Genomic DNA, 12,621 nt, shown 5'->3' with positions numbered 1-12,621 from the left:
ATTTGTCATAGCAATTCAAGAGGACATGATCTCGATCAGGCCCTAAACCTGTGGAGAGATAGACGGCAAGATCTTCTCCAGCCACACAGGGAAAATGGCCAACAGCTCAGTTCAGAACAACGTTACCTGACCATCTGGCCCTCGCTCAATCCTCCCCCACCCCAGTCGGGGGTGCAGGGAGAAAGGAGGACACCTTTAGATAAGGAAGTGAGCTTGGCTCTGTCCGCGGTGCTGAAACGCTTCCCCACTAGGCTTCTGACTCTTGCTCCTTGCGTGATTTGGGCTCCTCTGAACGCAGAGCCAAGACGAGGGCTTTTGAGATGTGATCCATGGAGTGACAAGGGGGTGAACTAGAAAGTGAGGAGTTGGTAAAGGGTATACTAATGAATGTGTTTCACTGTGAACAACTGGGATTCAATCCTGCTGAGGATCCTTTGAGAGGGTATAGAAAATATCTCTGAGTTTTCTCACTGAGCCATGGGAAAGCTAGGGTATGTATACACCGACTCCCTGGCTCCCTGGTTAAGTACTGCTCCTGGGACAGTTTAGTGTCTGTCATATGGGCTGAACAAACTCCTGCAGTTCTGGAGAAGACTTTCCTACAGAGATGCAGAAAGATGAGAGTCTTGGAGGTGCAAGGAGGTAAGCTGACATAGGAGCTACCTACCCCAGCTGCAGATAAACCCAGATGTGACATGTGCAAATCAGGAGTGGGGCCCTTGCAACATCAACCACACTCCTCTGAAGGAATCTGTTTTAATGTTTCCCTTCAGTTCACCAACTCCCATTTACAAAGCACTCAGGGGCTCAGTATCTGCCATATATATTGCCTTCTCTGTTGCCCACCACAGCTCTAGTACATAAACACTATCATTACTCCCATTTTTCAGATGAGGAAAATGAATTCAGAGAGATGAACACATTCTTGAGTTTACCACAACAGAGTCCCCTGACTTTGAAACCCAGGTTTCAGCCATTAGTCTACACCAGTCTCCCATTTCTGGAAATCTCTCTTGCCCATTTTTTTTTTTCCCCTGCAAAGAATGGAGCCAAAGATGGGGAGAAAAAGAAGGATCTTCTTGCCTTCCCTGAAAAACTTGGCTTTAGAGAAACAGCGTAGGACCCAGGAAAATGGATTGTGGATCCAAATCTGCCTGAGTTCAAATCCTGATCACCTATTTTTGAGGTGGGTGACTTTGGGCCAGTTATTTAAGCTTTCTGAGCCTCTATGAAATGGGGATAATAATGACACTTAACTCAGAGGGTTGTAAGAATTGAGCACATATACATGTATAGTATATCATGTTATAACTACCTTGTAAGTTCTGGTTTGTCAACGTTGCCACTGAAGTTTATAACAGGTATTATGTTCATAAGTATACCAGGCTGAGTATAGCTCTTTCTGTGAACTTTACTTTGGGCCCAGGGTTATTTTAGTTTTAGAGACGTGTCCTAGCAGAGCAGCTGAGATCCGGATCTGCCCTTTACTAACTGTGGGACCCTTCGTAAGTAGCTTGATCTCTCTGGGCCCCATCTCTAGAGAAGGTTTGTGACACTGAAATATGATCACTGAAATTGTTAATAGAGTGCCAGCACACAGTAAGTGCCCAATAAATAGAGAGAACAGCAATCGTGGCAGCCAGCATCATTATTATCACTGTCACTGTTGTTACAAGATGAAGAAACAAGCTCCTGCTGTTAGGAAGTGAGGTGGCTCCTGATGAAACATGGTTCAGCAAATATCATGACAACCAAATGCTCCGAACAATAAAAAGACTGATGCTCTCTCAACGATTAAACTTTCTGAATGATAAAAAGCACTTGGGCCACAGGGGGGAATCCTTTTGCTACCAAGAGTGACTGATCCTCTGGTTGGGTGTGTAGGTGGGGATTCATGCAAAGAGACATTAAAATAAAATGTAGCTGATATTTATAGGAGCCGTTAGGTGGTCTCAAAAGTTAGACTCACTGGTTGCGTATTATTGTTGTTGTGTTTGGAATGCTGTTTTTATTTGCAGGTGACTCAGAACAGCTGTGTGGGAGGCAAAGGAAATAGGAGAAGCTGAGGAATGACTACATGTGTTGTTCAATTAATCAAAAAGGGACTCACAGGCAATGGGAAAGAGACTTGCCGGGTTCTGAGCCAAGGGGGTGGGGGAGGCAGTGGGAAGGATGGAGAGTTTGGAGTTAGTAGATGCAAACTATCCCATTTAGAATGGATAAGCAAGGAGATCTTGCTGTATAGCACAGGGAACTATGCAACATGATGGAGGATAATGTGAGAAAAAAATATACGTGTGTAACAAGATTGCCATGCTGTGCAGCAGAAATTGACAGAACACTGTAAATCAACTATAATACATTCTTTAAAAATTTTTTAATTAAAAATAAATAAATAAAAATGCATACCAAAAAAAAAATGGATAAGCACTGAGGTCCTGTTATACAGCACAGGGAACTATATCCAGTCTCTTGGGATAGACCATGATGGAAGATAATATGAGAATAGGAATGTATGTGTGTGTGTGGGGGGGGCTGGGTCATTTTGCCATACAGCAGAAATTGATGTAACATTATAAATCAACTATACTTTAAGGATACTTAAAAAAAGAAAAAAATCAAAAAGGGAAGAGAGTGTGAGAGGTGTGTGACTCTGGCCGAGTCATTCTGACCCTTCTGGTCCTCCGTTTGTTTGACTATGTAGGAAAAAAGGGGGGGGGACTGGGATTATTCTCTAAGGCTCTCTTTAAATTTCTCTGGAAGAGACCATAAGCTGGGTACTTGGGGGAGGGGACAAGAGAAAGAAAAAGAAGGCAAAGCTCTGATGGCAGAACCCAAGAAGCTGCATTAATCATCTATACCAGCCCCACTGCAACACCTCCCCACCCCCAAACTGGATTCCAAGGCTTTCTGGCATGAACATAACTTCCGATTCTAGAAGATTCCTGATTATCCACCATCCCCACATGACTTTGGGCAAATTACTTAGCCTCTTTGTGTCTTAAATCCCTGTGAGTAAAATAAAGGAGTTGGACCTGCCAGGGTCCACTGAGCTGGATGTTAGTCCATCCTAACATTCAGCGATGCTGTGCAAACTAAGCCAACATCCTTCCCTGCTGGTCTCCAAGGCTTTGGGTCTCTTCCTCGCTCTGTCCTCAGCAAAACTGCCCAAAGCCTGTGGCGGTTCATAGGACCTTCCAAAAAGGAACATTTATTTTTATAGTCACAAAATGTCAGAGGAGGTAAAGACCCAGAGCTCATGTGCTCTATGCTTTATATGATGTCAGGGTATCTGCCATAGACTCCTGGACTACTTCCATCAATGCCATGGTCCCCATCTCTTTAAACAGCTTAGTAAATTTCCCAGAATACTCTGATGACCACCTTCCAGCTTAGCAAGCACTGATTATTATCATTTTTTCTTTTTAGGTCCACACCCGAGGCATGTGGGAGTTCCTAGGCTAAGGGTGTCAGAGCTGCAGCTGCTGGCCTACACCACAGCCACAGCAATGCTGGATCCAAGCCACATCTGGGACCTTTGCCTCAGCTTGTAGCAATGCTGGATCCTTAATCCACTGAGCAAGTCTAGGATTAGAACCCACATCCTCACGGATACTATGCCTGGGTTTTCAACCCACTGAGCCACAACCAGAACACTTGCAAACATTTATTTTACTGAGCACCTACTATATGTCAGATGTGGTGCAAAGCAATTGTCCTCATATCCACCCTGGCAGCATTCAGTCTCTTTTCTTTCTTTCTTTCTTTCTTTTTTTTTTTTTTTTTTTTTTGTCTTTTTAGGGCCACACCCATGGCATATGGAGGTTCCCAGGCTAGGGGTTGAATCGGAGCTGTAGCTGCCGGCCTACGCCAGGGCCACAGCAACACCAGATCCAAGCTATTCCTGTGACCTACAACACAGTTCCTGGCAATGCTGGATCCTTAACCCACTGAGCAAGGTCAGGGATCAAACCCACATCCTCATGGATGCTAGTCGGGTTTGTTACTCCTGAACCATGACAGGAACTCCCCACAGTCTCTTTTTTTTACAGTGAACAAGTGTATTATTTGATCTCTTCGATGTTTACATATATTCGAACATTACAGTAAAAGCTCTGTCATCTCAGTGATATAGTCAAGCTTCTGAAATTTTCCTCTCACACATTTTCAGGTTAAGGATCAGAACGTCAAATACGACGAGAGGACACTTTAAAAGGGGTTGATAAATTACAAAGTCAGAATTCTCTGAGGCCTTGAGCTACACAGAGCAAACAAAAATCCACAGGTAAGATCTTTTCTACCAGATGTCATACAAGAAGAAGGCCAAAACCTTGGTAATCCATGAAAAATTAATGTTTCCTCCCCTTTTTTTCTTTTTACAGCTGCACCTGTGGCATATGGAAGTTCCCGGGCTAGGGGTCGAATCAGAGCTACAGATGAGGCCTATACCACAGCCATGGTAACATCAGACCTGAGCCCCATCTGTGACCTACACCATGGCTTGCAGCAACGCCGGATCCTTAACCCACTGACTGAGGCCAGGGTTTGAACCCGCATCCTCAGGGACACTATGTCAGGTTCTTAACCCACTGAGCCACAACAAGAACTCCATGAATGAGGAGTTCCCATCGTGGCACAGTGGTTAATGAATACTACTAAAAACCACGAGGTTGCGGGTTCTATCCCTGGCCTTGCTCAGTGGGTTAACGATCCGGTGTTGCCGTGAGCTGTGGTGTAGGTTGCAGACGTGGCTCAGATCCCGCGTTGCTGTGGCTCTGGCATAGGCCGGTGGCTACAGCTCTCATTAGACCCCTAGCCTGGGAACCTCCATATGCCACGGGCGTGACCTTAAAAAAAGCAAAAAAAGAAAGGGAAAAAAAAGAAAAAAGTGAATAGAATCAGGAACCCCAGAGACTCTAGTGAAAACTCCAGACAGGAAAAATATACACACGCACGATGTTTGTACACAATTTCAGAGGGTTCATGGATCCCATTAATTCCAGCTAAGAGTTTGCATCCCTAGGACCTAGCTGCCCCAGAGGAAGAATTTCTCCTCGAGAGGCTCATCAGATATCAGGAAACTAGGAAAAAGAAAAAGACCATCTTGCTGTAATCAAGGAGCAGATACTAACATCCAAGTGGCAGACTGACCTCTTGAATGGCCGCCTTTCAACCATCACTTATTGAGACTTACCACATGCTTAACAGTATCTCAATAGCAGAGGAGCTTCCCTAGGTGTTTCAAGAACCATGTTATAAAAAACCAGGGGTTTTTAAGGCTCCCTCCCGCCAGCAAGGTCAAGCCAGCCCCTGCCAGCAAAAGTCAGCCCTCAGGGAGCATAAATTGGTACAACCACTTTGCAGAGCAATTTGGCAATATCCAGTGAAGCTGGGGATGCAGAGAGTACACAACTCAGCAATTCCATTCCTGGGTATATGCCCTAGAGAAATCCACTCGCAAGAAAGAGGGGACAGCTTGGTTCAAAATAGCACAGAGCTGGAAACAGCCCAAATGGATAAACACATGGTAGAATATTCACAGAATACAATGCAGCAGTGAAAAGGGGTAAATGGTAACTATTCCTGTCAATCAGATTAACCTCATGTTGAATGCTAAGAGCAGGTTGTAGAAGAAAACATGTATAGAGAAACTTGGAGCATGCAAAACAATCCATACATACCTCTTATATACTTATGTAGTCAAACTGCAAAATAGGGAGTTCCTGGTGTGGTACAAGGGGATCGGCAGCATCTCTGCAGTGCCAGGACACAGATTCAATCTCTGGCCTAGCACAGTGTGTTAAAAGGATCTGGCGTTGACGCAGTTGTGCCGTATGTTGCAATTGTGGATCAGATCTGATCCCCGGCCCGGGAACTCCAGATGCCACAGGGCAGCCAAAAAAGAAAAGGAAATGTAGGAGTTCCCGTCGTGGCGCAGTGGTTGGCGAATCCGACTGGGAACCATGAGGTTGCGGGTTCGGTCCCTGCCCTTGCTCAGTGGGTGAACGATCCGGCGTTGCCGTGAGCTGTGGTGTAGGTTGCAGATGCGGCTTGGATCCCGAGTTGCTGTGGCTCTGGCGTAGGCTGGTGGCTACAGCTCCGATTAGACCCCTAGCCTGGGAACCTCCCTATGCCGCGGGAGAGGCCCAAGAAATAGCAAAAAAAGACAAAAAAAAAAAAAAAAGAAATGTAAAATAGGTACCCTATATTTCTAATATTCTTATATAAAAGTATAATTACATACATGGAAATGATAAACACAACATTCAGGAAAGTGCTTCTGGATCGAGAGAATGGGGCCAAAGCAGGCAAAGCAGGGATTTAAAACTGTATTATAAGGTTTCTTTCTTTCCCAAAACAGTATTATAAGGTTTCTTTCTTTCTTTCTCGCTTCCTTCCTTCCTTCCTTCCTCTCTTGCTCTCTTTCTTTCTTTCTCTTTTTGTTTGCTTTTTAGGGCCATACCCATGCCTTGTGGAAGCTCCCAGGCAAGGGGTTGAATCAGAGTTGTAGCTGCCAGCCTACACGACAGCCACAGCAACTCGAGATCTGAGCCAAGTCTGCGGCGACCTACACCACAGCTCAGGGCAACACTAGATCCTTAACCCACTGAGCAAGGATCGAACCCGAATCTTCATGGATAATAGTTGGATTTGTTTCCACTGAACCACAATGGGAAATCCCTACAGAGGTTTCATTTTGATGGCAGTCTGCTCCCATCACCTCCCTGTCCTCACCTCCTCCGCTCTTTCCCTCACTCACTCTGCTCCCATCGTGCTGGTCTCCTCACTGTTCATAAAACACATCAGACACAGTTCAGCCTCAGGGCCTTTGCACTGTCATTCTTTCTGCCTGACACTCGCTGCTCTCAGCCATCCTCATGGCTTATTCACACACCTCCTCCAGGTTTTCATTTAAAGATCACATTCCCAGTAAAAGTCTTCCCTGGCTTCTAACCCTCCTGCCCTTAATACCTATCCCATTTCTCCTCTGCTTTATTTTTCCCTCTGTAGCTCTCATCAACATCTAACACACCAGATATTTCATTCCTTATTCATTTTGCCTTTCTTCACCACTAGAACTCGGTTCCATGGGAGGAGGGACTTTCATCTGTTCCGTTCACTGCCATGTCCCAGAGCCTGGCCCACAGTAGTTGAACAATAACTATTCACTGAATGAATATTTGCATATATGGGCATTTGTCATATTATTTTCTACTTCGTGAATATCTGCTTATTTTTATTATACATTTTTGGTTTTTGCTTTTTTTTTTTTCCAAATACAGTTCTCACCAGGTAACTTTTTTTTTTTTTTTTGGCCGCCCCCACAGCATATAGAAGTTCCTGGCCCAGGGTTCAAATCCTAGCTGGAGCCGAGACCTATGTAATAGCTGCAGCAATGCTGGATCCTTAACCCACTGTACTGAGCCAGGGGTCAAACTGGTACCTCCACAGAGACAAGCAGCATCCTTAACACCCTCTGCCACAGCGGGAACTCCTATTATTCATTTTTAAACAGCAACAAAATCACTCACTGGCCTGCTGCACAGATGAGTTTCCTAGCAAACGAAAAGTGTCCAATGCCATGACAAGTCCTTTTCAAGGTACTGAACCAAAAGACTGTGGGCACAGCAAAGAGAGGACCCTCCGTGACCCAAGCCTGCTAGAGCTGCCCCAGCGTCCTCACGACAGACCACTCAAGTCTGAAGACCTCTACTGAAACAGCCCAGTGCGACACAGCTCCTTCCATGAGAAGCATCATTGCTTCAAAACAGCCGATGTGTTCAAAACCTGGCCAACAGCATGGGTACTAAGACCCATGACATCTGCCAAGAAAGACAAGACCAGGAGCAGCAACAGAGCCTAGAGGAGAAATACAATTCCCTTAGAAGAAATCTATGACCCGAGAGAGGACAGCTGACCCCATACAGGAGACCTCTGACCCCATACAAGAGAACTGTGATCCCACATAGAAAGGATCTTACAGAGGATTAACATCCTATAGAGGAGAACTGTGATCTCATGCAGTAGAACTCTGAGGAAGGCCCCTCAGTGAATAAGGATCTTGGAAGAGAAGAAGCAGACTTAACTCAGGGGGAGAGGAGGGGATAAACAGAGGAGCCAGGAATCATTACAAAACAGTAAAGTCTATTCTGAGACCTGATAAAGGGCTTTGGGGTCTGCAACAGAGATTGGCTGGCTCATCACCAGATCCATCTCCGTTACCTTCTAAGCACAGTCTGATGTTGCCCAGCTTCCCTGCAGTGATGTGTGGGCACGTGACTGAACTCTAGCCAAAGGCATATGAGTCAAAGAGGTTACTCGCTAGGTCCCAGCCAAGCCCATACAACCTCCCAAAGCATCACAGTCCATGCTCATTTCCCTTCCCCGGTTTGAGGCAGGCGAGCAGACCCAATCTGCGGGTCAATAATAAGGAAGCACAATGTAGCAAAGGCTTGGGTCCCTCAGTCACTGTGCCAGGGCAGGGGTGGGGGTGGGGGAGAGAAGTCTGCCAATGAGGAACGACTGTTTTGGCCTTTTGATGAGTGAAAAATAAATTTCTCTGGTGTTTAAGTCCTTACTTAGTTTCAGATTTTTGTGGTTGTTGTTATAGCAGCTAGTGTTACCTTATACAGGGTCTTTGGTGGGATGTGTACACAGGTTCACCTTTTAATCATGGTTCATTGCATCAGATCTGAAATCTCAAAGGCAGTAACTGCACCCTACTTTGGTTTTCTCCATAGACCCAGCACAATCTCTTGCACCCAGAAGTCCTCAAAAAAGCACTTACCAACTTAAAATAAAGGCAAGACATCCCCAAGCAAAGCAGAAGGGCCACACATGCACAACAGTTTAAAACTTGAGTTCTGGAGTCACATACTCTTAGGTTCACATCCCAGTCCATTCCTTACTTGCTGGGTGATCTCAGGCAAGTTCCCTCTGGGTGAGGAATCTGAGTGAGTTTCAGATTCCTTAGTGGTCACATGGGAATATTAATATTTCCTAATTCATTGGGTTGTGGTAAGGATTAAATAAGAGAAGGTGCATAAGGCACTTTGGAAGCAGTCAGTTCTAATAAGCTATTATTCTAATTGTCACAGAAAGCATCCGCTGAAAGATGCAGCTGAGATCCAGAGGTGGGGAGGGGAAGGCAGAGGCACATTGAGGGAAAACATGGCAGCTCAGCCTTCCTGAGCCCAGCCTGGACCACGCCAGGTTTCCAAATTCCTCCTCATTCAAGATAATCCTAAGGAACATAGCACATGCCACTTACCCTGTTAGCACCACCACGAAGTCCATCACATTCCAACCATTCCTCAAGTAAGAGCCTTTATGGAAGGCAAATCCAAGGGCGATGATTTTAATTCCAGCCTCGAAACAAAAAATTCCAATGAAGTATGGTTCTGTGTCATCCTAGAAGGGAGAGAGGGTAAGGTCAGCATCTTTGGCTGGACAGAGGGTGGCATGAACAGGGAACCAGCCCACTCAGCTCTCTGAACCCACTTCCCCTCACTTCTCCCGACCTTCCAGAACTCACTGCCCCTCACGGCATCCTGCCTGGAGTCACTTTGTCCAAAGGGTTTTGCAAGAAAAACAGAAACATGGAGAAGACACTGCCTTCTTTCCTCTGGCCAACTTTGCAAACTACTTGGCCAAAGAGAATTGTTTGTTTGGATGTGAGCTGTCTAGTAGGGCAGCCACTGGCTACGTGTGCCTATTTAAATTTAAATGACTTTCGGAGTTCCCGTCGTGGCTCAGCAGTTAATGAACCCGACTAGTATCCAAGAGGATGCAGGTTCGATCCCTGGCCTTGCTCAGTGGGTTAAGGATCAGGTGTTGCTGTGAGCTGTGGTGTAGGTCGCATACACGGCTCAGATCCCCCATTGCTGTGGCTGTGGTGTAGGCAGGCAGCTGTAGTTCCGACCTGACCCCTACCCTGGGAACCTCCATATGCTGCAGGTGCTGCCCTAAAAAGACAAAAGACAAAAAAAATTTAAATAAATTTAAATGAAATAAAATGACAGATTCAGTTCTGCAGTCACACTGGCCACATTTCTAGCGGCTACCATACTGGACATTGCAAACATAGGGAAATTAAAATTTTCCTATGTTCAGGAAAAGATTTTTTTATTTAAAAAATTTAAAACTTTATTTTTAAAATTATATTTATTTTTTACTCTTTCATTTTTATTTTTAAATTAAAAAAACCTTTATTTTATATTGGGGTAGAGTTGATTTACAATGTGTTAGTTCCAGGTATACAGCACACTGATTAAATTGCGGGTTTTTTTTTTTTTTTTGCTTTTTTTAGGGCCACACCTGCAGGATATGGAAGTTCCCAGGCTAGGGGTGGAATCGGAGCTACAGCTACTGGCCTACACCACAGCCACAGCAACGCCAGATCCCAGCTGCGTCTGCGACCTACACCACGGCTCATGGCAACGAGGCCAGGGATTAAACTTGAGTCCTTATGGATACTAGTTGGGTTTGTTAACCTCTGAGCCATGATAGGAGCTCTTGATATATATATCTCCAATCTTTTTCAGACTCTTTTCCCATATAAGTTATTACAGAGTATTGAGTAGAAATCCCTGTGCGACATAGTTGGTCTTTGTACTATATATAAAATAGGACATTTCCATCAGTGCAGAAAGTTCCATGAGAAAGCACCGGTTTGGAATGTGTATTTATCACATATATCATTCAGGCCCTTGTGATTAGCCCTGTGCCCTAACCTCACCGCCAAATCTGATACTTATGATGGTTCTAAAACTGATCTGCACCAGAACAGCTGTTCGGGTTGCTAAAGTATTGGAATTAATGCTTCTGCACTGACTGGTAAATGGCCAGTGTCCTAGTTCCCAGCCCCTCGCCAGACCTCCTACCAGATTTGGCTTCCGGTTGACAATCTATAGTACTTGAAATTAAGCTATAAGTTCTGCTCCATCAGAGCCACTACATGGATGTCTCCCCATCTGTTATGGCAATGTTTCTCAAGCTTCAATCATTTTCATTCTGCTTTCATGATTTTTTTGCACACCAGCTTGCTACCAGTACTACTCTCCGCTTACTAGTCTTCCAACGGACTCTTTTTCTTTTTTTACTTTTTAGGGCCACACCTGCGGCATATGGAAATTCCCAGGCTAGGGGTCAAATTGGAGCTGCAGCTTCCGGCCTATGCCACAGGCATGGCAACGCCAGATCCAAGCCACGTCTGTGACCTACACTGCAGCTTAAGGCAACACCAGATCCTTAACCCACTGAGTGAGGCCAAGGATTGAACTTGCATCCTCATGGATACTAGCCAGGTTCTTAACCTGCTGAGCCACTACAGGAACTCCCCCATCTGACTCTTTACTTAGCTTGATCTGAAGCAAAAACAAACAAAAAATGTTTGAAGTCATTGTTTTTCTAGGCTAGTTATATATTTTTAGAATACATATTTTAATACGTTAACTATTAAAATTTAAAACCCTCGAGACCATCCAGACTTTAGGGATTAGGAACGAGTGGATTCTAACATCTCTCTCTCTCTCTACACTTAAGTGATTATAGCTGGCTTCAAAATGATGACAGAAAGGACAGAGGCCTCCTCTGCACTGTCAGAAGGCCAAGAGAGGGACCAAGGCTGCGGAATGACTAGGAGCATCAAGAAAGATCTTAGTGCTGGTTTACAGCTCTGCAGCGTTTCACCAAATAAACATCTGTATTTTGAACAGCCTTCAGAGTTAGCTGATGTTCAGGTATAAGAAACTGGGGATGAAAGAGTCAGCTAAATGACATCATAAGCAAGCAATCAGGCAAAGATCAGGATGTGGGACATTCCTTAGAGCAACTGGACTAGTTTCTGCGAATCAACGGCAGGAGGGAGAAGGCTACTTGATTAATTATGTTTTTGGCACATGGAAGTTCCCAGGCCAATAATCAAACCCGAGTCACAGCAGCGACACCACCCAATCTTTAACCACTAGGTCACTGAGGAACTGCCAAGACTGCTTTAGACTTTTAAGTCTCAAGCAACATAAAATCTGGATCACATTTAGCTCGTGCTTCAAACAAGCCAACTGTAAACAGTCATTTTTGAACCCAGTCCCAGAACTTTGATTACTGACTGGGTTTTTGATGATTCTAAGGAACCGCTATTGTGTTGGGTGTGAACATGTCACTGGGGTGATGTAAGAAAATGCCCATTATTTTTTCTTTCTTTTGGCTGCCCCCCAGCATATGGAGTTCCCAGGACAGGGATAGGATCTGAGCTGCAGTTGCAACTTACACCACAGCTTTGGCAATACCAGATCCTTAACCTGCTGTGCCCCTGGGCCAAGGATGGGATCAAACCCATGTTCCAGCACCCCAGAGATGCCAATGATCCCCTTGTGCTACAGCAAGAACTTTGAAATTGCCCATATTTCTAGCAATGCAGGCTTAAGTATATGGCAGTGAATTAACATATTGTCTGGGATTTGCCTTGAAATGCCTGGACCAAGATGGATACACCAAGGAAATACAAAAGTATAGAAAATATGACATGAAGCAGAATCTTTATAGTTGTTGAATCTGGATGATGGATTCATGAGGGGTTCACCCTACTCTTCTCTGTGTCCCTGTGTATATGGTCAACAC

The 12,621-nt window shown here is 44.9% G+C and overlaps 1 protein-coding gene across 1 annotated transcript in view; it reads right to left on the bottom strand.

Moving 5' to 3' along the window:
• Positions 1-12,621, bottom strand: part of CACNA1A (calcium voltage-gated channel subunit alpha1 A) — a 379,285-nt gene that overhangs the window by 217,172 nt on the left and 149,492 nt on the right. Inside the window, 1 exon segment of the mRNA XM_021083710.1 lies at positions 9,272-9,411. Coding sequence (XP_020939369.1) covers positions 9,272-9,411 — 140 coding nt within the window.

The sequence above is a fragment of the Sus scrofa genome, chromosome 2 (genome assembly GCF_000003025.6).
Source record: "Sus scrofa isolate TJ Tabasco breed Duroc chromosome 2, Sscrofa11.1, whole genome shotgun sequence".
Classification (NCBI taxonomy): Eukaryota; Metazoa; Chordata; class Mammalia; order Artiodactyla; family Suidae; genus Sus; species Sus scrofa.
Note: the sequence above shows the minus strand (reverse complement) of the source record. Positions and strands in the feature narration are given on the sequence as shown.